We start from the raw sequence: 27073 nt of genomic DNA, 5'->3' as shown, positions 1-27073 counted from the left end.
TTAAATTGGACTGCACAATTTCCTTCGAAGTCTGATGGGCGAGTCTGTGCACGAGACCTGGGGAGGTATTGATTATAAATGTATTAATGTGGGTCAGTGCTGTGTGCTCGGCATGGGGCGGATGATGTAGGGCTGCATGTCTAGACTAGAACAAACTGACTTTATCTTGTGTTTACATCACGGATGGTAATGGGAGAAAGAGGGGAACGATGTCCGGTAGTTGTGTCTGCTCACTACATTGTTTTCCTTTGATAGAAGCGTTGCACACAGGTGTTGGGGAGAAGTAGCTACTGTATGGGTGAATCTGACTGCTTGCCGTATGCAGCTGTAAACCATCAACAGGGTAACACATCTCTTGCCAATACCACATTGATTTCAGGGCAGACATTGCCAACTTTATCGCCTCATTTCACTGATGTAATGAAGGGGCTCTGGAGAAAATGGGCCACGCGTTAGATAGCCAAACGCGGCAAGCTAAACATGAAGTTACATACAAAAACTCATTAAGTCCAGTCAGCATCACTGCCTGCATTCAATAAATTGCCTTTGGTCTCTCATTATGCAGACGATGTCCTTCGCTGCTCCACTAGATTAGGCCTGGCGTTCAGGGCTGGAGTCATGTTGCTTTGCATGATCAGAGGAATCATGGGGGTTCAGTGATCCGGGCACACATCGATATGCTGTTGATTGATTCTACAGGCTAATTACAATGCAATTTGCATTTAAATAAGCCACAGAGTTTAATGATTGAGAAGTATGTCAATAACCGCCACTGAAAGGATTACAGGTCAGTTTAGCAATCGGAATCACACAAATTCACTGTACATTTGTCGATGCCCTCGTGACTGTCATCGACTTTATGTTGGGAATGCAAAAGGTCAGGGATTATGGATTTGTGGTGGGCAGTGGGTAATACCCTGAAAGCTGATTGTGGTCTGTGTGTGTCTGTCGATGCCCGTAAATGAAGTTGGTTTGGTGAGACTATTGCTCTGTGGTCTCGTCTATCTCCTGCTCTGGACACTAGCCATATTGTCCCCCCTCTCACCCCCCCTCTCTCCCCGCTCGTTCAACTCCAAAGTCTGCGACTGCTTGACCTCTCAGCAATCTGACCCCTGAGGCTCCTTGCCGCTCCCCCCAGGCACCTGCCAACCTTTCACCCCTTCACTGCGTGAGCATCTGGAAGGTGAGGAGGGACAGACGAGGCGGCCGGGGTGGGCCGTTGTCAAGTATTGACATGGTAACAGATAGGACCATGGAGTTGTCAGACTTCAGAGACATGGTTAGACTGTTTTTCTCTTCTCACAGATCAAGTACCAACTCCCCCTCCTCCTTTTGTGTACGCCTGTCGGTATGTGTTGTTTCACGTCTGTTTCTGTCTTTGTTTCTGTCTCCCCCCCCCCCTGTCTGTCTTTTATTTCTTTCTTTCTGTACACACGGATCATGCAGGCTATGATGTATGCACAGCTGGTCTTGACAGAGCCGTCCAGGAAACGTGTGGTTTACGGATCCCCTGTTGACACACTGATTTGACTTGCCTTTCACTTTTCAGAGACCTGGAATTTTAACAGTGCAGGGGCTATTGAGGTCCGACTCAGCATGTTTTTGACCACGGTGGAGAACCACACAAAATATGCTGCGTCCTGACTTACTTACTCCCTGAATGGATCTGTCACATAGTACGTAAAGCTCAACCAGAAATCATGGTTTCTAACCACACGTGCAATGGTCCCACACCTGCTCACGCCATTTCTTACAAAGAATTTTGTGCCATTAGTCTGGCTAAAATGTTATTCCACACCTCGGTTTTATGGAAACAATAATATCCTACAGACAGACTGTAGAGATATATATCTGAAGTTACGCCAGCCTTAAAGGTACACTTTAGGGCCAAAAGCTGTGTAATATAGTTTGGTCCACTTCACACTCGTGATCCAAAAGACAGATTTTAATGGTTCAAACCAGTGAACCATTATTTTGGGTTCAGAATTAAATCGTTTCTAAAGGATAACATCCCCACATTGCAGACTGTAGTTAAACCTGAGATAGCTTTCATTTGAGTCACTTGGAGGCAGCGGGAACATAACCTCAACATATCATGACCTTTCTAAAAGGTAACTTTGGTATTTTTCAACCTGGACCCTGATATGGAAAGGAAAGGAAAACGAACTAAAACGTTTTTCTATTACGTTTGGCTTGATCCGGTCTGTTTGTTATTGTGTCATGTGAACAGTGGAAAGTGAGAGTTGAAGAGAGAAGTGTTGTGGGGGTTTGTTGTGTTGGAGTACAGAGAAAGCGTAGCTTAGTCTGAAAGATTTTCAACGTCATGGTTGAATATTTAGGTGATTTCGACAGCGTGACCTCTCCGAAGGAGACTTTGTTAGATACAAAAACAAACAGACCGGATCAAGTAAAAGGTAAAGGTAAAGAAAAATGTTTTATTTCTCTGTAGGGTCCAAAAAGGTCTCTCTCTTGTCCGCCCACTTTCAGCTTCACAACGACTCTTCAGAATGGGACCACGTCCATATTTTACACCATCTACGGTCTTCATGCTAAGCTAAGCTACCCAGCTGCAGACCAAACGACTCATATTTAATGAACAAACACGAGAGTGGCATCGATCTTCTCATGTAACTCTTAGCAAGCGGGCGAATAAGCGAATTTCCTGAGATGTCAATCTATTCCTGTAATGTGGCCTTTGATGTCAGAGGGCACTCTAATTGTCCAATTGTGCACTGTGTGCAGTTTGATTTATGCAGTAAACTATCAAGCATTGCATAATACTCATTGCATCATTAAGCAGAGAAAAACAAAGTGCAATCCAATACAGGAGGATATGCCACTGGAGCGTAAATGTTAAACTGAATTAGCCCTGTGTCTTCTCTCACATTTGCAGTGCACTAGGTTACAGTATGTGGCCATATGGGCTCAGTGTAGCATTACTGTCACCCTTCATTTATTATAGTGAGGGAAGACGGCCCAGCCATGCCCCTCAAATCCTCTTTGCCAACATTTAGCTGATTGATTTTTTTTCCCCCCCTTCTACCTCTATTCAGATTACCAATGAGATAAAAGCAGGAAGTAGTATATTATTCATGCCGCTCCGTCTCATGGGTGGATGGATGGACGAGAAAGAGAAAAATAAATGTTTCAGCTGTGGCCACGTCTGGAAGAATAATATCGAGGCAGCGTTATTGAGTTTTAAGGCATGAGCAAACCGAGTAAGAGAAATGAATGACGTGAGTGTGATTAAATTGCTCCAGAAATAACCTGTTTCATATGGAGAGGCAGAAATTAAGAGACGCCACCTCTTGTGATTGTAATGTGGAGGTTTGTGCTTATGAAGATGAATAATTAATCTTCAATCGAATGAAAAGTCCTCGGCTATAAAGGGCAGGGAGCAGCTGTCATGAACTGAGCTTGCAGCGGAAACACATTTCCAAATTTTATTCCACCCCCTGCCTACTTAATTCCTACTGCAGGCCTCCACCGCAGAGATCCACGTTAATGGTCTCAACTCAGCAGAATAGTTTCAAGCAGGTTCCCCGTAAACAACGTATTCCTCTTCGGGCTGTAGAAACCACACAGCGGATTCAACAAACAAATCAGGTCTTGAACATGTGGTGTAGCTTCATGTCGCTTAAGACAGTTGGGTTAGAGGATTCCGACAGACTTTGTCTATGTGTTCTCCAGATGGCACCGCACACTGTCTCTCACAGATTGCATACAGCTTTTAGATCCTTCATATATTGCGATGATTCCCCCCCCCCCACGCTCTCCCACTAAACCATGTTAAATGATGATCATGGAGATTATGTATTGGTAATTCCTGCCAGCTCTTTAAAAGAATGCCCATGCTGTGTGCTTAATACTTCGTGGAGGGATTATGCAGACCCCTACATGTGGTGTTGTGGCTGCATACCTCCAGTCAGACTAAACCCAATCTGTTACAGATTTGGACTAAAGAAGAGAGGTGCAGCAAGCTCAAGGGGGTGGGTGGAGGGCTGTGCCGTGCTGTATTCATGCTTTACTGTACATTCCGCTTCTTCTCTATCATGGGGGATCAGAGCTAAACCTCCCTTTGGGGGCAGTACTTTTATCTGTGTGTATTAGGACGTTAAAAAAGAACCTTGGCTTGTGTCAAGGCTGTGCGCTTTAGATATATTTTTTCTCGATTCAACTCTTTTTTTTTTTTCTTCTTCTTCTACATTTTTATTTTCCCTTTGTGGTCGAAGCAAACCCAAATCCCCCAACAGTTTCCCCTTTAATGTTGGTCCAATTAAACACACATGTGGATTTTCATATTGAAGCTCATAAAAGGTAAACGCCAGCGATTTACATTACATTTACATAAGGAATGCTAAGTACCTACACATGTGAGGTGTTAATATCTCTATCAAAAGCAGATGGTCATCACTATTCATTATCCAAGGTGTTTCATTGAGCCAGACTCTCTCCGTCAAGTCTGTTTCCTATTTTAAACTGTGATTAGCCAATAGGTGGCGTCTTTTGCAATTTATAAAACTAAACTGATGTTCTATTCAGTAGATCAGAGGCCATGCAGGACTCAAGGACACGTATGTTACGTCTGCTGTTAAGTGAACTTTTTATTGCATGTGTGTAAACAATAAAGTTTGATTCATGGTAATTCCTACACATGAACTCATACATTCATACAAGAGACCTTTTGGCAGGATATGCTATTCTGTATATATCAAGACTTGGCATGAATCGTCTAGTTTTACTTTATGATGGTTGTCCAGATCGGCCAACAAATGTAAAGGTTTGTGTGCTGGTATAGAGTCATTTGTTATTATGGCTATCAGTGACAATCAATCAAAGCATGGCAATGCATATATGGTAATAGTTAAACATATTTATTTTGTCAACGACTTTAAATTCTCCCTCTTTTCTTCGTATCATTGTCTCATATTGCACCTTGTGTTATACACAGTACCTTTCAAAAGAATAAATAACAAGTGAACTGTAAGTAAAGCCAGAAACGGTGCTGTTAAATGAGAACGTAACAAAAAAAGGCAGGTAGTATATACTCCCACTAAAGTAAGAGATCCATAAAAGCAAATGTATATAGTTTTAAGAGGAGATTTGGAAAACGATGCCAATTTTTCCAGTTTCCAATTTTTAACAGCACATTTCAAAGTGTGAGGCTGACAACATCCTATAGAGAAGGACCATTTGATTGGCAAATGGGTCCAATTATTTTTCTTTCCAAATATAAATATTCTGACCATTACAATAGCTGCAGTGTGTTCAGATGAGGTTGGAGATATCGGTCTTCTACAATGACCTGCTGCACTCTAGTGGTGAAACAGGAGAGCGCCATCCTCTCGGAGAAGATTGCAACTGTGAAAATATGGATGGAGCAGAATTCAAATCAGGCAAAAGCAACATCAAAAGGAAACAGAAGGTGTTTTAGTAATTCAAATTTGCGTTTATTTAGTGTGTATGTACTTAGTTCATTTTTCTTTTGCAAATATTCTGCCAGCAGGTGACGTTCACATGGATTTAATCTACTAATCGTTTCATAAGAAGCACTGCTCATTAACTTACAATCAAGCGAGGTTGAAAAAAACACCAAAAAAAAGTATTGTTTGCATGAAAACAACTTTTCACTGTCAATCAATGCTGTTATCAGTCAAACCACACGCACCCATGCGCATAGGCAAGCAAACACACACACACACACACACACACACACACACACACACACACATCAGACTCATGTCTTTGAAACACAAAACAGCAATGCACAGAATCGCGGGAGTGATTAGCTGTGCAGCAGAGGTATAATTGGAGCTTCTAATTACAGTATTGTTCTTCTCTATCTCTAATTTACCACATTTACATCCCAGAAAAATAATAACTTTGGTTGGGGATCATAACGGGTGAAAACTGTGTCGTTAAACACAAGTTTAGTTATAGATTCAATAGTCAAGGCCTTTTATTTTTTTTACACACACACATATATATCTCTAAAACATAAGAGTTCTTAAGCTTTAAACATTAAGGGCATGAAATAACAGAGTAAAAGCTTCTACAGGGAGGACGACATTGTGTGGCGCTGTATCTACATTAGCTTTATAAATGTATGCAATATAGCCTGGCTACAAGTGCAAGCATCAAAGATATAACGTAATAATAAGTAATACTTAAGCAATAACTCTTGCAAAACTTTATATAACAAAAATGTTGGAAACTTAATTACATTGCATATTTGTTGCTATAGAAACATTTTCTTGTACAAAGAAAATTAAATACAAAACAAAATCGCTGAGATTTCTAGCTTTTCGCTCTAGCTGAGTAAATACTTCACAATTACCAATTACATTCCAAATAACCATATGACTTCAGATCAGCCGTCAGTTGTTCTGTGAACTAGAGACCCGGGGTTGGATGGTTACCCTTCTGACCGGAGTCTGGTCCGCATTGCGATTGGCTACCAGCTCCTGCAGCTGCAGAGCCCCCCCGCCAATGAAGCAGAAAGCCGGGCACACGGGGCCGGAGCAATCCACGTGGCCTTCCCACAGAGGCCGAAGGGAGTGGGCGTCGTAGTAGGTGACGCGACCCTTCTCAAAGTCAAGGCACATGCCGAGCCGAGGGGGCAGCGGGTAGGTGACGCCCGCGGACGAGGAGGGGCCGTTGCCGTTGGTGATGGGGTCTCGGATACCGTTCCCATGGCTACTGTGGTGGTGGTAGTTGTGCTGGGGCAGGTAGATCTTACCCATCCCCATCGTGAGGAAGCAGAATGGCGGGGCGGAGTCCAGAGCATCCTCTGCTCCGCTGTCATGACCACTGTCCGGGTCGTAGCTGGAGGGAGAGCGCAGTTTGAAAACAATTATTATGGATGAGTCATCTGCTTATGTTACACTGCTTATTCACTTGTATCTGTTGTTACGGACAGTGGCAACGAAACATTCAGTTCCTTTACTTAAATATAAGTACCAATACATCAAGGTAAAAATACTCCAATACAGCAACGTAAAAATATTCCAAAACAAAAGTCCTGCATTCAAAGTCCTACTCACAAAAGTACTAGCAGCAAAATGCACCTAAAGTATCAAACAAAAAAGTACTCGTTCTGCAAAATGGCCCTTGTGAGTGACAAGTTATTCTATGTCTTTATTGCAGAAATCTGTAATTCAAGGGCACCGTCTCTGCATCCAGCTCTCAGTGCCGCCCAAGACGATTGTGATTGAGTGCTTTTGAACCTTGCCTGATATTTTTGAACTTTAGATTTTCTTATACCCATTTGGAATTGTTTGCCTGTTTGGACTGCCTTTCCAGGTTTTTGACCAGTTTTCATGCCTTAATGTGCTTTGTCTGCATTTGGGTCGTATCCCTGTTGCCTCATACTCACCAACTGTGACAAAATTCAATTTCCTCCAATGTTTTTTTTTAAAATGTAAAATCTTAATAGGAAAAGTTGCTAGTAGCTCAATCTGTCAATTCAAATGTAGAGAATATAAATGCATTATATTCCCCCCTGAAATACCCAAGTCAAGTACCTGAGCTACTACTACAGGTACTCACCGGGGACTGGCCATGTCTTGTGGAAGGTGAAACCACTCCTGCAGTTTAGATTCCAGACCAACTCCCACCTGTTCAAAAAGAAAAAAGCAATCAATTTGTAATTAACTAAACATTTATCTTGTCGAAAATCTTTACACAACAGATTGATGTAGTTCTCTATTTCCCTATTTGGTTATTTTAGGGAAGCAGAAACACAAACATCATCGTTCCGTTCTACTAATAGTAGAAACACTAATTTTAGAATGTGCAGTGGTACAATGCAGGCTAGGTTACTGTCAATCGAATCTGATCAGTGATGGAGTTTTAAATTTGTAAAAAGTAATAGTTTTGTTTTAAACTTCAACTATAATTGTTGCTTATATTGTCAGAAATATTGATTATCATCGAGAAAAACTTGAAACCAAACCTTCCACATACTGTCAGTATGCACTAATATTGTGTAGTATTCAGTACATAAGATATGTAGAATTTACTACTAGACTTGACTAACCTTCACGAGGTAAGACCCAGGCTCCACTGAGCATGCCCAGTAGTGCCTTCCCTGTGTAATAGCCACATCCCCCACTAGGAGGTCTGAGGTCAGGTGACAGGAAGTGAGGGCGTGGTCAGCGGCCTGCAGCAGGGACAGACCGGGGACGCTGCGAGCACAGCGCTGCTCTTTACTGACCACCAGCCGGTCGGCATGAAGACCCCAGCGAGAGTCCAGGTAGAAGTTGAGCACTGGGAGGAGACAGGGAGGTAGGACACAGCAGAGAAAAGGAAAAGGGGGGGGGGGGGGGAATAGAGAGAGAAGGGAGGGGGGAAGAATTAGACGTGAGGGGAAGGGGAGGACAAAGAGACAGGTGCATTCAAAAATGACATATAGGGGTTTTAGTAACGGCAGGAGACGTTTGGGAGGCAACAAAGGGAAAGTGGTACAGATTTACAGTCCGGAAGCAGCAAGGAGAAGAGAAATGAGGAGAATAGGAAGCAATTGAGAGGAGAGACTAGGGGGAGAGGGCAGGCATGCACCTCCTCACAGCAGCACTGGAAGAGAAAGGGACACTCCTCTATAAATTGATGACTCGGGGAGTACAATACAGAAGGTATCACAAAGAAGCTCCGGCTGTGGGGAGTGCAGATTTTTCCAAAGTAAGTACAATTTACTGAGGGAACATACGCAGTAGCAGGGAGGAAAAACAGCCTACTGGGGCACAAGGAAGTCACCAATCACTCAACTCAACCAATCAAAAAGCCCCGGATCGGATTCCGATCCATGTTGTTAAGCCTTGCGTCTTAACAAACTGCAAACCTCATCAGCGCTCTGACAGATCTCGCCATAGAGCGGGAAGCTGAGGGGTGAGATTGGGGTTCTAGATGGGGGTGGAAGAACAGAGGATGCATGGGATGACCAGGAAGAGAAAGAGGAGAAGAGCATGAGGATACAGCGGGGTGGTCAAGAGATATGAATGCACTTCTTACGTTCTGTAGGAGGCATGTAGGTTGGCAGCGTGGAAGGAGCGCGGAAGAGAGTGACAAGTAAAAAGCTGTGAAATGGAAATAAAACATGAGAGAGGGATGAAGTAATAAAAGAGTGAGAAAGTGAGCATGTGAGAAAGTGGTGGACGAAAAATTGGAGAGAATGGGCAGAAAAAAAGAGAATGAATTATTAACTGCTCATCATGGAAACCATCCCATATGCTTTTAAATAATAGCAGGTGTGAAGAGATGAATGGCTCCTGGGTGACAGAAACTACAGCTTGCTGTTTGGTTATAATGACATTTTTTGTAGCTATCATACACGTGTCACTGACCATTAACCAAAAATAGAAGAAATACTCTTGCATAGTTGAGTGGAAGATGCAAAAATAAATGTATAAATAAGACATTCTGGACACTTTATGGTGGTGAGGGACGATCCCGTCTTCAAACTCTGTCTTCATTTGATCTCAACTACACACCTGTAAAATTTCATGATTGAATCTTGTCCGGTTGTGACGCTATCGCAGTGACACAATTTGTACACATACAGACATACAGAAATATAAACGCCTGGCAAAGTACTCAAAACCGCGTCGTGGTAGTTCCGCTACAGTAGATGTCTGCAGGACCACATTTTGCCATAATGACTCACACACACACACAGTGGGGTACTACCAAACTAGGGCAGAGTTTGACCCCTTCTTAGACCGAAAACGTGTTCTCTCACCTGGTGCAGGAGGGGTGTGCAGGTACACCTCCTCGCTGTACTCCCCGTAGCCGGCCTTGTTGCAGCCTCTCACCCGCAGCACGTACACGCTGTCCATCTCCAACCTGTCGATCACCGCGCTGGTCCCGCTCACTTCATCCAATCGCTGCCAGCCCCAGCGGGCGGCGGACAATCCTCCTCTGACGCCGCCTCTAGACGCTCCTCCTGGTACCACACCCCGGCGGCGATACTCGACGGAGAAGTGCCAGGCAGACACAGAGTCTTGGGGCAGTCGCCAGCACAGAAAGAGCTGGTCATAGGCCAGGGTGTGCTGGGTATCAATCACTGGAGCCAGTGGAGCTGTGACAGAAATAGTTTTAATGTACACGAATAACTCAAATCTAGAAGTTTAACGTGTGATAGTAGGTTAATCAGTGAAGTGAAGGTGGTAGTACAACTATGTTACTCTTCTTCATAAGACAGTTTAAGAGAGATAAGAAAGCTGTCAAAAAGCTCCTGTCGTCTTCTACTCCCTTCCTTTCTTATCGTGTTCCCCACCCTTTCCCTTCCGCTCCCATCACTCCCTTCCTCACCCTGGATGAAGTTCAACTCTGTCAGGAGTTTGAGTTCTTTGGAGACGTCCAGCTGGAAATGTCTGAAGGATGGGTCAGCAGCCAGAGTGAAATGCTCGAGATTCTCAATTGCTTTGCTGAACCTGATGCGGGGGGGGGGGGGGGGACAGGGAGAGCAGTGTTAGAATAATAAAGGAGGAACAGTGAGGGCTGAAACAGACTGATGAGGAGGAAAGGGTGTATGATTACCTTTAAAAGATTAGGCTGACGTCGTTCTTTGTTATTCTTAGTGTCAACAAATACCAAAAAAAGATTTTAAAAACAATAATGCGTCTTTGTCGCTCAATCACAAGCCATTACATTCTACTAAAGATGGGTTACAAATGTATTGTTTTATTAAGTCGTTATTTACAGCTGGGCACTGTAGTTCTTCGCTAACGTTTCTCAAACACAAGTACATCGTGCATTTCTTGGGGACTATTTTAAGCTGCGGATTCATACATATTTGGTGCACTAGTGAGTATTTATGTGAGAAACACGTCAGCCAGTGACACGGTGTGGCACACTGATGTGGAGAGACGAATGAGCTTTATTCAGGCTTTGGCTACAGAGGCGGTACTTGTTAGTAGGATCAGTTTATTGCTGTTTTTATATGGATTTGTCGACAATAACAAATATATAGATTATCATTTAAGACTATTTATTTTGTTTTTGAATGCAAAATAATCACTAACTAGGTGTGAGTAAAAGCTGTACGAATGGGCGAACAATAGAAAGGAATCTAACAAAGGAAGAAAAACTAACCTAAGATCGGTTCAATGGCAGCAGAGAGCTATGCCAAAACAAATAAGATACGACAAGCAAATAGAAAACCTGTTATGGGTCTGGCGAGCGGCCTGCACAAAGCAGGGCTGGTCTGTCTCTTTCAGCAGCTCCTGGGTAAACGCCATGAGCCCCGTGTGTTCCATCAAGCCCCGCCTCTCCGCCACTTGAGCGGACAGCGCCTCGCCCCGTTTCTTGCGCGCCACCTCCAGAGCCTGTGTGAGCGAAGCGTGGCGCTCGGCCAGAGCAGCTGTCAGATCCCTGATGCTCTGAGCCAGCTGCTCTCTGGCTGACACACTGTTCACCTGTTGAAGAGCAACGCAGACGGACCGGCTCAAACGTTTGGCAACATCCAGCTTTCATTGAGTGAAAGTCGGATGCTGAGGTGGACTGTCGAGTCAGACAGGTTCGATCACACATAAAATCGGACGATGACATGCCATTGACATTTTATATTCGCCTATCCTATGCAGCACTTATAAGCAGGAAATAGACAATTAATAAAGATTTGTAAACACACTAAAATTTAGTTGCAGTCAGATATAAGGACATTATCTTATTACTATTGTATTCGTCAACAATCACGCCACAACTCCTCCTGTAAAACATCAATTACTGGCATGTAAATAGATAAGCAACAATGTAACATATAATGAATATAAAAGGTACAGTATTTCTACACATGTATTAATATTAAGTATTTATGCAATATATTGATTAATTGAAATCCGTTCTTTTATTCGAGACCCTTCTTCACTCTCATGACAACTTAGCAAACCCAACCAGCAGATGGAGGCCATGATTTAAAGCTTAAAAAGCTCCAGCAGGAAGTAAGTTACTGTCCTCGTGAGTTTTGAAAACATTTATAAACCATATTAAGCTGGCCTATAAATTATTTGTACATACGTAAAAACTTTGTTATCAGTCTATAATTAAAGGTTAATACTCCAGTTATGGGTGCTTCACAGGAGGAGTCACAGGCTTATTGTTGATAAATACAATAATAATACAAATACAATAATAAAGACTTCAACAAAATCCATATATATGATTAAAGCTATGAGTAAAGCTTCATAATATTGTGTTATAAACAATGTATGAATTTTCAAAGGTTGTGTGCGAGGTCGCAAAGAAAAGACAAGTCTGTCAAAGAAGCTGCTAAAAAAAACAACTCTGCAGTTTTATGGTGTTTAGCTGCTGACTGGTGTTACAGTAATTCCATGTTCAGCAACATTTTAAGAATTAATCACCTCAGTCTGAGTGATTGAGCTCTCCAGCTGGGTAATCTGAGCCAGAACTGTGTCCTGGTTGGACAGAATGTAGTTCATCTCCTTCGTAATCTTCTCCTGTCAAATAAACAGCAACAACACGAAATGCATACAACAAATACGCATCAGACGGCTTAATGGTTACACATTAACTCTGCAACACTTACTGCACTGCTCTGTAGTACTGTACGATGCTCGTCTCTCATACACTGAAAGCTGTTTTTCAACATTTTGAAATAAAGCCTTACTCATAAAAAAGTATTGCCTGGGTCCAGAGGCTTTGAATTCCTCCACTCCAGCGAGTATGTGCCGACAATTCTGTCTGATATTAGGCAAATACAAGTATCAATTTCAATCTTATATGTCTACTTCTATGTTTAGCTGAGTTTGTCAGAACTATCCTTTGTATCAAGCCTTTCATTTTGCAGAGCATTTAGAGGAACCCAGTCCAGACTATGTGGGATTCAGAGTCGTACCTTCAGGGCTTGGTATGCGTGGGCCACTGGCAGGATCTTGTGTCCTGTGTGGACGCGGCGCAGTTTGCAGAGAGGGCAGAGCAGCCGCTGACAGGACCGGCAGTAGAACTGCAGCTTCTCCTGGTCATGCTCCGGACAGGTCAGAACCTGAGGACAAGAGCTAAATTACATCTCAACGTATTTATCTACGGCACATTTTACCTCCAGGGAGAAAGAGCCGATTATTATAAGGAAGTGTGTATGTGTACGTAACATCACAGCGCCACATGGCCCAACAGCAGTCAGAAGGTCCAGAAAAAAACATAGTTAAGAAGCTAATTTTAATTTTAAAGTTTTAATGTATACATACATATTTTTGTTCTTGTTTGTTATTTCATCACTGTGGTTGCTGGCCCAACAACCTGCCGCAAATCTATTACAAAAATATCAGACTTTTGTGTTCAAGTCAGAAAATAAGATCTGTGTCATATTTCGAGTGTACAAAAATCTTGGAACCGCTTTCTAATAATGCACCGTTTATAAGTGCTTTACAAGTTGTGAGAAACTGGTTCATTGTGTTGAATGCATCATTTCTGACGCTTTATTGATCTGCTTTTGGTCGCCAGGTTGTGAAAAATGATCTCACTTCAGGATTACACTTTATATTTTCATCTAGCTCTTTTATTAATCAGTAGGACCCTCAAAATGCATGCTGAATGGCTTATTGGAAAGTGAGGAATCCATGAGTAGTTATTAAAATATTACCATGATTTGTACTTGGATTATTAACACATAGAAAGGATCACAACACCAATCAAAGAAATGTCTTCACAACCTAGCAAATTGTTTTATGTTTGGCATACAACTTATCTGTGAAGCATGAGTTAAGGATACATCAACCACAATTGAAGCCAGTAGTTATGACTTATACATCTGTATAAAGGGTGCCTTATTACAAAGTTGTACCAAAGGTTTTAAAATGTTTTTGAAATAATTGGTTTAATCTCTGTAAATACAAGTTCATGATATGTTATTATTAAAAATGTAGATTAACAGTGATTGTTCCAAAGTCTTACCTTTGGTCTGAAGTTGAGCGTCGGCTGGATATGTTCGTGTTGTGCTCGTGGCGTCCCCCACGGGTGATACAGCTTGAAACACTCGTTACAGAAATTGGCCCTGCAGTCAGCGCAGCCCTTGGTGGCCTCCAGAGCTTGAGGAGGTTTACAGAACTGGCACATCACAGCCACACTGCCCAGACTCACTGTGTGTCTGTACCTGGTAGTGATAGAAAGACGGATTTAACCTTTAAGCAGGCTTGTTCCATTGTGATCTCATGACTTTTTATGAAGAGAGATCTGCCAACAAACAGAAAGGTGCACTCAGTGCAGATCTACTCCAGGTGTGTCTGCAACAACCACTGCTGTAATGTTTGATGTAATACAACCCACAGACGGCTAAACCCCCGACTAGACTGAAAGTTATCTAGACGCGCTTTTCACCTGCGTTTTCCACCTGTATGTCTCACACAACAGATACACTATCATTTAATCTATGCAGATGTCTGCACCGGCTGTGTGCATAAGCGCATCTCAGCTTCATCTCATGGAAGCATTTATTTAAGCTCCATGTCTATTTTTTCGGCAATCTGCCTGTAAACGTGAGGTTCATGCCCAATAAAACAGCACAGCATGACTGTGTCTCTGGCTGCATAGCAGCTGCATGGCAGCCGCAGAGCGCCGGTAATGCAGTCAGCTGTGTGTGTAGTTCCGTTAGCTGTTAGCCAAACACACCATCCAAAACAAAGTGTGAAACGGTTTTCCCTCACTCTGTCTCTGGCCGCAGAGCAGCCGCAGAGCAGCGGTGATGAAACCCTACTGCCCAGGGGCCGGTTAAGAGTAGTGATCGAGCAGACAGCAGTCCAATCAATGTCAGTATCAAACAAGCAAAGAAAGGTGTCCTAACAAAGTGTGAGTCACTGCAACACCGAGACGTCCTTTGAGCATGCAGCCATAAACGAGCATCATAAAATATTATGCAGTTTGGTGCAGCGGTATGTGAGATTAGCCATGGACAGACACAGAGATGCGCACTTACATTCTCTCTCAGACACACACACACACACACACACACACACACACACACACGGGTTAAAGTCAAAAGCTTAAAACTATTATAGACATGAGTAAAATTCTAATCAAAAGAAATGTAAAGGTTTTGAACACAATTAAATGAGAGGGCAAAAGGCCCACTGTGAGAGAGAGAGCCAAGTAGTATTGAATGGGTTATAAAGTGAGCACGAAGCCACTGGACTATGGAAGCACACAGTCAGCCTTGGTAGCTACAATATGTTGCAGTGCACACTCCGCAGGATTCATCAACAGCTGAGTTGCTGCTGAATAATTACAATCCAAATTGGACATGTTCCCACACCCTCTGTTTTTCACACCCAAATCAACTACTCATGTGCATTTGGCACAAAACACCATAACCACTGAAGGACAAGATCCCTGTGTGGGTACTTTTGTGCATATTTTTGCATTTCACTTTTTTGGCTGAAAAGGGTGTGTGTGTGTGTGTGGTACCTACCTCTCCACTATACGCTCTAAGGTGAGGTTGCGCAGACAGTCAGTAAGGCCCTTCTCTCCCAGCTCCACATCTCGGCCGCACGGGATACAGGGGAACATCATCACCAGGGGTGGGCCCTCCTTACGGCGCCGCCCCGGATACGTGCCGTATCCCGGAGACCGGGGCATGGATGGCGAAGACGGGTGGGGACCTCAAACCAAGAAGAAAAGCCAGTTAGGAGCAGAGGGAGACAGAAAACGACAGTGGATCAAGGGACGGTTTGCGTGTAATCACATGGTTTGCATATCAGTATGCAATCCAAAGCACTCGCATCAAAAAAAGCCTTTATTTTTATCCACACAAGACATAAATATCCCCCTCGACAGATTAAATTGATATGGCGGAAGAAGAAGCACTCCAAACCTGCCCGCAGCACGCGGTCAATAGGTCGCTGCTCAGCTTTAGGTGTAGGCCTTCGGGCCTGACGGGGGGAGCGGGTGTTGGGTGTGGAGGCTGGGGAGTTTGGCTCTGGGGGGAGATCCGGAGGCGGGTAGCCGTTTGCCACCAAGACCTCCGAGGCACACATGAGGCAGACACTGTGCTGGCATGGCAGGACCACGGGCTGTTTGACTATGTCCTTACACACGGTGCAATGCAGCTCATTCTCCAGGCTCTTCATGTTGGACTGTCGGAGGCAAAGAGGTGAGGGGTTATGATCTGCACAATGTAAGAGCATGTAACACACAGAGAGGTAGAAATGTGCACAATTAGCCTGTAAGGGGAAAAGTAAAGCTTGCAGGTATCTTTTTAAGTTTTTCACTAATTATATGTTACCGAATACCGAACAATATTTGTACGAGAAATATAAATCCCTGACCCTTTAAAAAATCATTTTCATTTAACAAAAACAGCAAAAGCTTTGAAAAAAATCTAATTTTGTGTGAACAAGAAAATCTGCAACATTTTGATTTAAATCAGAAAACTATCTGACAAAAGACTAAGCAAATTGTTAAGATTTTAGGAATCTGACCAGGCACTCAAAGCCAATTTTCTGTACTTGACAGTTTTCTGTACACATTCTAGTCGGTACCACCGAGGAGGTTCAACATCACATGAGATAGAGAGACTGAACTGAGAGAGAGAGAGAGACGTGGCAATGGGAAAAAGCTGTCCCAGGCGACATAGGGCATCATTCTTGTTAAATATAGAAAAAGGCCAGGCATTAATTATTGAACCACTGCAGAGTGCATCCCTTAAACCGCAGCTCTGCATATCAACATGAGCTCTTTAGCCATTAGTCACATATGCTTTTGGATAAGCAAGAGATGGCCTTTTCAGTCTTCATGGCATATTTTTTTTACTCTGTATTTACTCAGAAGTAAATACTGACCCATGATGAAATCGATAACAAGGAATAATTCACTGTACAAAGACACATTTGTCATATAAGATTTGCCACATAATGTACAGATTATTGGAGTTGTTTCTTTGTATTTGGGCGAGCTTCTCAAGTATACCTCTCTGCTGAATCAGCACCTTCAGTACTCGATGTAACCACAGTGGCCAGAGGTGGGGATAGTTGGGGGGGGGGGGGCGGGGGGTGTGAAAAGCTGCACCTCTGAGGCAGTAAGCGTGTTGAAGTCCTGCTCAAGGACATTGGATAGAAAAGGACACTCTGGCTGTTGCAGTAACCTGCACAGACTTCACAGCTACAGTCGGTCCAACCAACAGACTACCGCGCCTCATTAACAATGAGACGGTTGAAGGGACCTGTTCCTTTAGCCATTTCTCCTCGCTGGTGTTATAATTACTCAGTTTTAGTGTTCAGTCAGCATCTATTTGTTGCAATAGGATGCCCTTGACTCACAACCTCAACCTGCAGCCCATAGTGTTTGCAGGGCCAGAGGCAGTAGGCTCCATCACTGTCACTATGAATTAACTTCAACACCAGGACAAGACAAACTGACAGACGGTGCTGCTGCTGCACAGACGGGTTTGGGGGGCTGTGATGTGATGAGATCCAGCATCGGGACAGCTTATCACAGCACACCAGAAACCGCTGTTAACACCCCTGATTCTGGGGATGTGGATGCAGAATTAGGGGATAATACAGAGGGGATCATACAGTAAATGTATATTTGATTTTAAGAAGGCCAGGAGCTCACACAGTGTTACACAGCTGGACGAAAATTCACAAATCGGACTACAAGTGGATTGTGGAAAGTAATATCTTACTTTTACCAGTTTACATAGTCGAATATAATAACAGCTGCCGATACGTTTGAGACAGAATTAGTCTGCAGCGGGAGGAAAAAAAACCCTCTTAGACCTATATACCCTATACTGAAGCGTTACATTGGAGTAATTGGATTAATCAAAATAACCTACATTCCTCCTCAGTGAAGCTCAGTCGCTCTGTGTCATTCTCCAATGTCAACTCCGGCCTGCCTTTCTCTTCTCTAGCAATCGCAGTTTCAGCCTATTACAATCCCAGCAGGCTACAGGCTATGCAGCACGACGGACTGTGGCTTTGTTGTATACATCGCCGGTGGATAGTGCGCACTGCTAGTGCTGAGCCCAGCGCGGTGAAGGCGTGAAACAGGCGATGCGACATCCTTACCTTCACCTGGAATCTAGGCGCCATGGCAGCAGACTACGTGTGTAACTCCAGCATCAACGGAGCGCTGCGCGTCTCTTGGAAAGAAGGGGAGGGGTTTGAGGCATGATTTTATCGCGAGCGATGAGCCCTCCGCGCCGGTTAGATGGGTTTTGCACGAAACGACCGTAGTGGCTGATTCGACAACACCAACAATCATGCTTATTTTCTGAGCTGTTTTAATGTGGTATGTGCTGTAACATAGGGTGCTGCAACATATAGTCGGCCCCGGTGCTCTATTTGTAACCATCTGCTACAACACGCTCAGAGCCTTTTTTTTCCTCCCCTTAATTGCCTCAGCATCCGAAGGTCCTGCATCCCGTCTCCATGGAAACGACCATCCCGCGAGCCCCCAAAAATAGAAACGCGTCTTTTCACTCTGCACTCACGTTGTTTTGACATTTAATAATGGAGCACGCTGTTATATAATTAGAAAAAGAGCATGCTTTCCTCCATTTCTGAGGAGCAATTTAGTCTGGTGCACTGAGGCATTTTAGGACCTCCGTTAACGTGAGTTTCAGCATCAAGACAACATAACGAACGATTGTGTACAACGATTGAGGATGGACAATATGTTATGGCTATTTTAGAAAATGAATAACATTTTATTTCAACAGCTTTTCTCCTGGATGCAGAAAAATATATGGAAGGCCAATTTGACATAAATGGATGCGGCAGGTGAAACATGGAGACGTGCCATCCAAGCGGTTCTCCATTTCAAAATGCAGGCTGTATTCGAATAAGAATTTCTTTAAAATATGTATCGTAATGTGATTATACAACCAGTGACAACACATACGCAGTCATATTATACTCACACTTATACGAACCAATGCTTCCATCGTTGATGTGGCTGTTTTTAAATCCATCTCTGCCATTTTAAGAAAATAGCTGCCTCTTGGTTTTATCATCTGGACACAAATCGCGATGTATCTAGGCCATACACCATACGGTACATATACAAAACTATTCCCTATAATAAAATCTTTTCCCGTTTACCGTGTGGTAAATTCCTTGTTTTCTTAAGATTTTTTTTCAAAAGACACTCGATCTGGGGTTTTTACGCACGAAAAACCAAAAAGCAGAAAAACATCTTCTGAATAAAAAAAAACATATGAAGCCACCGTTTTCTAAATATGTTGTTATGTATATCCACTCTAAGAGATGCCTGTGGCTTTATTCCTCACCCAGACATCCTGCCCCCCACCCTTCCCATCCCGCAAACCGACGCCTTCAAATGATGTGGCACACAGCGGGCTGGAAGCTTGATGCCATAGCGGTCTGAATCCAATATTATAAACAATAGTGAATCTCTCATCAAGCTGCATATTGTTTCCTCAATGACATCTTCGACTGTTACAGAAATGTAAAGCCGTGGAGACGGAAAACGTTTTCAGGATCCTCAGAAAAGAATCTGTTAGCCCCGCACAGCTGTGGGGAAGAAATGCCCCATGGGTGTGGAAAAAATACAGTTTGGCCACCATGTGGCGCTGCGCCTCGGGTTTAACTGTAAACACAGAATGTCACTGGCAGCATTACCTGGGATGAAGCGTTATGTTAATAATATATCATGTGATTATCACTACTGATGCAGTAACATGTAAACAAGACTTTACTACAGCTGGTGGATGTGGAGCGAATTTGAACAAGGTTTTAAAACTCACATGCAGTTTAATCATCAGTGCATCATGCACTATACAATTATGGCTTGTACGCAAAGTAAGATGTCAATTAAATTGCAAAAGGTCTTTTTCATATTTATGTATTTATATTTATTTTATTTTATTGACTTAATTAGTAGACATTTGGATGTTTTCCTATATACTGTATAGCGGAACAAGATAAACAAAGATTACTGGGGAAAGTAGAGTGTGACATATTCAATGTTCATCCTTTCCAGCAATGTGGGGTCAAGTCCACATCAGCATGTGTGGTTACTTTTTAACTTTCACAACAAAAATCTTTTATGGTAAGATTGATCAATATGTTTGTCCACATTAGGAGACTAGATAGCGCTTAAACACTGTATGCACATAACATAACATTACGATACTTAATATTGTGTATTCTTTTTTTTTCATAGTTTGATGCATAATAGACAGTAATCACAGCTCTTCACTTGAACGTGTAATTCACGAAAGGATACATTCAATCAAGCCACAGCAGACAGATAGTACGAAGGCCAATTTGTGGGGAAACATTGCAATAGTTCTGTATTAAATCATACTCTCTTGCAATATCAGAGCCAGACTGCACAGAATGTAGAAACTCAACGAAGAAAGCTTCGTGTGAGTGGAAACTGCTGGGTCCGTCTGCTGGTTTAGCCCAATGGACACCAGAGAATACAAAGACACATTTGTGTTCTAGTTTGCTAGTTCAGTTAAGCTGCTGCTTGTGCAGTTAAGTTGGATTTCATTGACCGTGACACAAACAGAATAGCTCTTGCATGAGTACGGCTTAATTCATCACAAGACTCCTGTGGAAGAAGTACTGAGACTTCACTTGAGTAAAAGCAAAACCATACAAATATCAACAATGTTTTACAAAGTAAAATTCCTGCTTTCAAAAGGATACTTAAGTAAAAGCACAGACATATTGTCAGCAAAATGAACTCAAAGTATCGAAAGTAAAAGTACCCATCATTGATCATGGTCATTTACAGTGTAAGCAACATTTTAATGTTGTAGCTGGTTGAGGTTGGGCTCATTCTAACTGCTTTATATACTGCTGGGTTGTTCAATCTTTAACAATGCATCATGTCATATGAACTCATCATATGTAAATGTTATATCTTTAAAGTGTCTGTATAGCTGTCAGATAAATATGGTGCAGATAAAAAAATAGCTTTTTCCTCTGAATTTTAGTGGAGTTGATGTATAAAGTAGCATCAAATAGAAATACTCAGATGACATACAAGTACCTCCAAATTGTTCTTAGATTTGAGTAAATGTACTTACATATACATTCCACCGCTTGAGTTTGCATTGCAGAGAAAAACAGCAGCAGCAGCAGCTCTGGGTATTTGTGTTTTCAATATGGGAACAAAAACATTATTTGTCATATAAACACAGAAACACATCCATTGACCATGATGTTGTAGAAACTAAACAGTATGCCGGTCCTCAGTCGTATTACTAATTATATCCACAAGGTGGTGACAAAGAGCTCTATTCAGGCATCTCCTCAATCCATTGCAAAAGCAATGTAAACGTTTACCACTGCTCTTGAGTTATCTGACATATTTATTCACTTTTCAGATTCATATTTTCCAAATTAGTTTTCAAAGATATAAGTTGAGGCATGGATGTAATTGTTCAAATTAGAGACATTAAAAACAAAGCTTGCACATTAATGCATCACCAATCCAAGATTAAAATATACAAAACATAATGCTGACAGGGCTTATTATTGATAATAAGTAGCCTACTTTTACTTGGGAAGTATATCTTACTGATAATAGGTTACTTTTGAAGATCTTGAATACTTTTACTTGTAATGAAGTGTTTATTTTATATTGCAGTATACCTAAGTTAAGCGTCTGGATACTTCTTTCACCACTGCTAAGGTCCACATCTTATCGTTACATTTGACATTTCTCAAATCACCGCTCAGTCAGTCCATGAGCACGAGAGGAGAATATCACTCATTGGACAAACAGACCGCAGTGCAGAGATACTAATACTGAAGTAAGAGCCATGCATTTACATTTTCCACTTTATTAAAAGTACCAAGCATTAAAATATACTTAAAGTACCAACAAGTAACAACACTGTCAACTATTATTGACTTTAGCACACTGTGTACATTGTTGCATGTGTTGGCAGTCACTGAGAGACTTTGTGTGGTTAAAACAAAGCTGCTGATTACATCGAGCCCCATTCATTAACTCCACCAAGCTGTTGTTGAGTCCAGCAGGGTCTCTATTTGACTCTTTGCTATTTTCTGCAATTCATCATTAGTCGACTGAACAGATAGCTGATAGTATTGGTCTTGTGTTGCAGCATACCAGTGTAAAAGGGCGCGGTAAATGACTTCTAGCACAAGAACACATTTCATGTGAAAGATGATTAATCGATTAGTAATCATGTTGTGATGGCATTTTTTCTCCTCTACACCTTATACATGATATCTTCAGTTGAGTTTCTATATTCAGTCGTTGTAAGTTAGTCCAACATCTCCCAAAACCTAATATGAAGTTTATTACTATATGGAGTTACCGCCCACCACCGTCTGCACAGCCTTGCTTCCAGTCGATAGGGTCCACTGTCCACACCGCAGGTTGACTCACTGCTCAGCAGTCAGGGCGGCGTCTCACTATAAAACCTCTGCTGCACTTTTTCCCGACCATTACACATTCCCTCCTCTCCTCTGCCGACGACGTCCAGCCCCGCCCTGCACGGTAAGAACTATATCGGTATGTAACGGTCCTGTCTAACTCCGGGAGGATTTTCATAAATCCTGTAACTCTTGCAGCTACACGCAGCTGGGTGGGGAAGATCAATGAGGATTAATTACTTCTTTTAAAATCTGCCAATCAAAGTTTGCCTGAAGGGAAGCATGTCTGTGTATTCTTAATACAGTTTCTGTTACATAATTATTTTACTTTTTGTGCTATTATGTAGACTAGTATTCTTTATTTCTATCTATTGAAAAATGTTGCAATGTATTGATATGATTGTCCTTTTTTTTTTTTTTACTTTTGAGCTCACACTTTTTTTTAATAATTATAGAAGATTTATACATTTAGCTGATACAATAAGCACTTACTGAAAATTGGCTCCTATTTCTCTCCAGTTTATCACATTTTACTCCTCTTATTCTTGTGTAATGTCAACACATACACATCACACGTCCCTGTAGCCTGTATAGGTGCTCTACAGAGGGTGTGGTTGGACTGTGGACATGTGGCTATAGCGTCTCCTCTCATTTGCTGCACAACCACCATTTTGTCTATCCGCACATTTTTCCCCTCATTCAGCTAAAGTTTTCCATTCCCTCTAACTCACATAACACTCAGCCCCTGTTTTCCCTCCCACTTCTCCTTTTGTACTGTTGTAATCACAGCAACAGTTGGAGACAGAACAGACTCTTTTGAGTTTTGTGATTTCTTTTTGTTGTTGTTATTCTAACAACCTAATAGCAGAGCTCACACTCCCTGTGAGTATTACACATTGTGTGGAATGGCGTTGGAGTGAAGAGAAAGGTGTTGCATTGAGCTACATGACGTCCTCATTAAATGCAATGTCCACTTTTGCACAACAGAATTTGACCTTCAGTTCACCCATAGGTGATGCAACTAGTAGCCAGTATTTTACTGTGAATTTACAGTGAAGTCGTTTTCAGTGCAAGACACGGAATATTTTCTTTGCAAGATCCTCTGATGAAGCTCAGTCTCACTACAGGAGGGGCCGATTGTAAATCCAGCTTTTGTTTCCTGCAAATAAAGGAGACTGTTTACACTGAGGGGATCAGCTCCCTGGCTTTTGAACCCTCCGTGCCCTTTCATATCCTTAGCTCATCAGTATCATCAAGTGTCACAAAACAAACAACCTCTTTTCCATTTTTTTATGAAAGTTGATCCAGAATTGTCCGCTAAACTCTACACTATCACCGATCATAATCAACAATTTATTCTCTGTTTGGACTTTTTTTTTTTTTTCAGTCCAAACACACGTCAGCAGCCATGCCTTCAGAACTGGAGACGGCCATGGAGTCACTCATCAAGGTGTTCCACCGCTACGCCACTAAGGAAGGCAAGAAATACGGACTCAGCCGGGGACAGCTCAGACAGTTGATGGAGAACGAGCTGTCTAACTTCCTCAAGGTGAGACGGGACCAACGTGTTAAGTGCATAATCACAGTGTCCACGACTTAGACATGATGATTGTAAAATAATTCATCACATAATACGGTATAACCCAGAGTTTTCTTGTTGAAGCTCACCTCACGACCCCTTTTTTAACCCAGTCTCAGAAGGACCCTGCTGCTGTGGACAAAATCATGAAGGACCTGGACAGCAACTGTGATGGCCAGGTTGACTTTGAGGAGTTTGTTTCCCTGGTTGTTGGACTTTCCATTGCCTGTGAGCAGTGCTACCAGCAGGAAATGAAGATGGGGAAGAAGTAAACGACAACAGCTGGAGAAAAGAAAGAAACCAAAAAGCATGTCAAGTTTTGTAAAGATAGTTTTGTTCATTAAATACACTGAAGAATTTCAAACCTGTTGTGTCTGGTGGTTATTGTATGTGTTTATGCAAGTTACATATGTTTAAGTACACGTTTGCCTGCAAGTTATCATCGGCCTGCATTTTTTTTCTCATTCAAACATAAAAGCACAACTGCCCCTCTTTTAGTTTCTAGTGTTTTTTACGCGTATAAATATAAAAAATGGACACAAAGCCCTTCGTTATTGCTCTTCCCCATGCGGAGCATTGTGCTGAATTCATGCCCTGGAGAAGCTCATTCCAGAGATCACAAGTGGACTGACTCCCTTGGCAACTGTACCATAAACACTAGGTGTGATGATGTAATTCCCACCTGTAATTCATGCTTCCCTGAGTGTGAAAGTCCTCCCTCACTGCTCCATAAAGTCCTGCTTATCGCTGCTCTGAGGAATCTGCAGAATGTTCAGGTCGTGAACGCGCCTCTCTGTGAAGCAGGCCGTTGCAGTTCTCTGAATCATGATTCTCATGAGCAGATAAATAAGGTGATCGGGTGCTTTGTAACTGAATAAAGTTTGTTGCATTCTTGTAGATTAGATTTGATTGAGCCGGACGTTCTTGGACACGGTGTGGAAATGTGGAGTAACATGGCACAGCGCGACAGTACACCACTGTTTCCACCAAATTCTTTTCATTTTGTTTCATGTCTGGTGAAACGTGGATAACACAAGAGATGACCAGGATAACCCCCTCCTTCTGACTCTTCCTGAACTGAAGAGTTTTTCTTTCTAAAATAAGGTTTCTCAGGCAACACTTCCTCTCAGGCTTTGTTCTGCCACTGACAAGCTCCTCCCATCAAATATTTTAGTCATAAATGATTAAGATATGACTCCTATAATTATGGGTGCAACTGTTGAGGTCAGGGTCTGCCAATCCCAGTGACTCCTCAGAGCCTTTACTGCCTGAGGAAGGCCTGCCTCGGAGGCAAAACTCAGGGGGAAATGGTCTCCTGAGCCCTTCACACACACCCTTAAGGCAGAGCCTTGCTCTGTGGCCTACCAGAGTGCATGGTTACAGGGGAAACACTCAAGTTGCTAGGTTACAGGGGAAACACTCAAGTTGCTAGGTTACAAAGCACGAGTGTGTGTGTGTGTGTGTGTGTGTGTGTGTGTGTGTGTGCGTGTGTGTGTGTCTGTGTCTGTATCCCCCCCCCCTTCCCTCAGTTTACAAAGGCACCACACCCATGTGACCTACAGCTGAGGCTACAGCCGGGATTTCCCACTTTGTTGACTGTTTTCCCTTTTGTGTAGTTAAGCAAAAGGTGCACTAAATTCATTGACGTTACATGATACGATACATGCTGTATGTTCATCATGCTGCCTTAAACAATGCAATCAGTATTTGTGAGGATAAATAACTCTCTTCAAGCATGAAGCAAGCGAGGTAAATGAAGAGGCCCATATTTGCTCACTTAGTAGACTTAATTATTACCTTTGTCACAAGTGGGATGAAGCCATGCTTAGTATGCTTACTCTCACAGTTTTAACATTTCTCGAACTGACACAGAGTGAAGGTGTGTATTGGTTTGACTTCAGAGATAAGCGAAAATTCGGGAATGAATGTCGCACCTTCCTTGGACACACACACAGGAAGAACAGCTCCTCTATGTGGACAATTCAATTTGTTAAACAATAACAGCAACGTTCTGAACCCAACAAACCCTTCCAACATCCGGTTTGTAGCTGCTGCCATGGAAAATGACATCAAACTATTGTGATCTGGTTGCAGCGGATGATATAAAAATGTGAGCCAACACTTTTTTCCTTGTCATTCCCAAACTTTTTCTCCTTGTGTCTCTAATAAACCCTTAAAATGCTGCCTATTAAAAAGAATGTCAAAGTCTTCTGAGGGTGGTGCGGGGAGTATTGTGGAGCCTCATAATGACCGCAGTATTTCTCAAATCCTGGGTGGATGTTACATTAAAAAGTGCAGTCGGTGGTAATATGAATCAAGAAAAGACTCATGGCCGCAAGTGAACCCTCTGAAAATACGCTTTCTTTTCAGTGTACTTCTGCTTGACCACTAGATGGCATAACAGTAACTATAATCATAATGTTGGCTGCATGTGAACATCTGATAACTGCAAATACTTTCATATGACTCACAGCTGGATTACAAAATGTGGTTTCCATGGATACTCCCCTCCCTGTTTGGTCAATCTGAGTGAGTAGGACGGGGAGGGGAGAAGAAGACAGGAAAAAAGTTTGACTAAAAGTTTCCACACAGTGAAAAAGAATGTAGAAATCCTAAATTCAGTTGCAGACTACATGAATGTTGGTGACTTGACTTCCAACCTATCATCAGTACTTTGATTGAAGTTGTTAATTAGAGACCAAAACAATTGCACTTTGCCCAAACAGGAGAGACAGGAAAAGGCCTTGGATATCTCCAAAGTCATGCGACGGACCACACACACATCGCACCGAGTTGCCACAGTGCTAATTCTTCTGTCTCTGATTTCTGGTCTCTGCAGCTGACTCATGAGCTTCGGGGACATGATTGTGAGTCACAGCCTCCACCACAAAATTGCAAGGAAGAGAGAGCCCACTCAGGACCATAACAGTGAGTCACTGTGCCTAAATGTTTTCATTTAGGAATCATGTGCATCTCCAACAATTAAATGAAAATAGAAAAAAATATCAATTATATACACAAAAACAAAAAGAAATGAGTGAGTACAATATACAATTAAAGTATTATCTGACACACATTTAACTTAAATGTACATAACTGTTCATTTCTTTTTTGTTTCTGTTTTTCAAGATTTTAAAGAAGGGCATTGCAGCAAAAGTCTCGTCAC

At 42.4% G+C, this 27073-nt stretch overlaps 2 protein-coding genes across 6 annotated transcripts; one reads left to right on the top strand and one right to left on the bottom strand.

The window, feature by feature from the left end:
- Positions 1-5867: 5867 nt before the first annotated feature.
- On the bottom strand, positions 5868-18946 carry trim46b (tripartite motif containing 46b). 4 transcript variants are annotated; one of them, XM_076105905.1, is made up of 12 exons: positions 18872-18946; positions 15821-16082; positions 15419-15608; positions 13909-14107; positions 12854-13000; positions 12360-12455; positions 11161-11414; positions 10309-10430; positions 9737-10075; positions 8039-8268; positions 7549-7616; positions 5868-6825 (listed from the first exon to the last, which is right to left on the bottom strand). In XM_076105905.1, exons 1-12 carry the CDS (start codon positions 18929-18931, stop codon positions 6378-6380), a joined length of 2415 nt encoding a protein of 804 aa, XP_075962020.1. In that variant the 5' UTR covers positions 18932-18946; the 3' UTR covers positions 5868-6377. The 4 variants fall into 4 exon arrangements, with proteins under 4 accessions (XP_075962020.1, XP_075962016.1, XP_075962017.1 ...); XM_076105901.1 differs by having other exon boundaries at positions 15419-15564; positions 15786-16082; positions 18872-18931; XM_076105902.1 differs by having other exon boundaries at positions 15419-15565; positions 15817-16082; positions 18872-18931.
- A 3373-nt stretch (positions 18947-22319) lies between these two features.
- On the top strand, positions 22320-24271 carry LOC142965397 (protein S100-A1-like). Of its 2 annotated transcripts, none has more exons than XM_076106319.1 (3): positions 22320-22452; positions 23716-23877; positions 24021-24271. In XM_076106319.1, the coding sequence occupies exons 2-3, from the start codon at positions 23737-23739 to the stop codon at positions 24177-24179; spliced, it is 300 nt and encodes a 99-aa protein (XP_075962434.1). In that variant the 5' UTR covers positions 22320-22452; positions 23716-23736; the 3' UTR covers positions 24180-24271. The 2 variants fall into 2 exon arrangements, with proteins under 2 accessions (XP_075962434.1, XP_075962433.1); XM_076106318.1 differs by having other exon boundaries at positions 22347-22467.
- The last annotated feature ends 2802 nt before the right edge of the window (positions 24272-27073 follow it).

The sequence above is a fragment of the Anarhichas minor genome, unplaced genomic scaffold (genome assembly GCF_050575085.1).
Source record: "Anarhichas minor isolate MPS153535 unplaced genomic scaffold, ASM5057508v1 ptg000033l, whole genome shotgun sequence".
Classification (NCBI taxonomy): domain Eukaryota; kingdom Metazoa; phylum Chordata; class Actinopteri; order Perciformes; family Anarhichadidae; genus Anarhichas; species Anarhichas minor.
The sequence above is the reverse complement of the archived record's forward strand: the minus strand, read 5'-3'. Positions and strand labels throughout refer to the sequence as shown.

Bases quoted from the DNA above. Each gene is read 5' to 3' on its own strand.
- trim46b (XM_076105905.1), bottom strand. From the start codon at position 18,931: ATGGCAGAGATGGATTTAAAAACAGCCACATCAACGATGGAAGCATTG. The intron at 11,415-12,359 runs GTGATTAATTCT...GCTCTTCAACAG, and splicing joins GCTCAATCACTCAGACTGAG to GTGAACAGTGTGTCAGCCAG. The intron at 7,617-8,038 runs GTTAGTCAAGTC...CTTTTTGAACAG, and splicing joins CTGGGTCTTACCTCGTGAAG to GTGGGAGTTGGTCTGGAATC.
- LOC142965397 (XM_076106319.1), top strand. From the start codon at position 23,737: ATGCCTTCAGAACTGGAGACGGCCATGGAGTCACTCATCAAGGTGTTC. The intron at 23,878-24,020 runs GTGAGACGGGAC...TTTTTAACCCAG, and splicing joins AGCTGTCTAACTTCCTCAAG to TCTCAGAAGGACCCTGCTGC.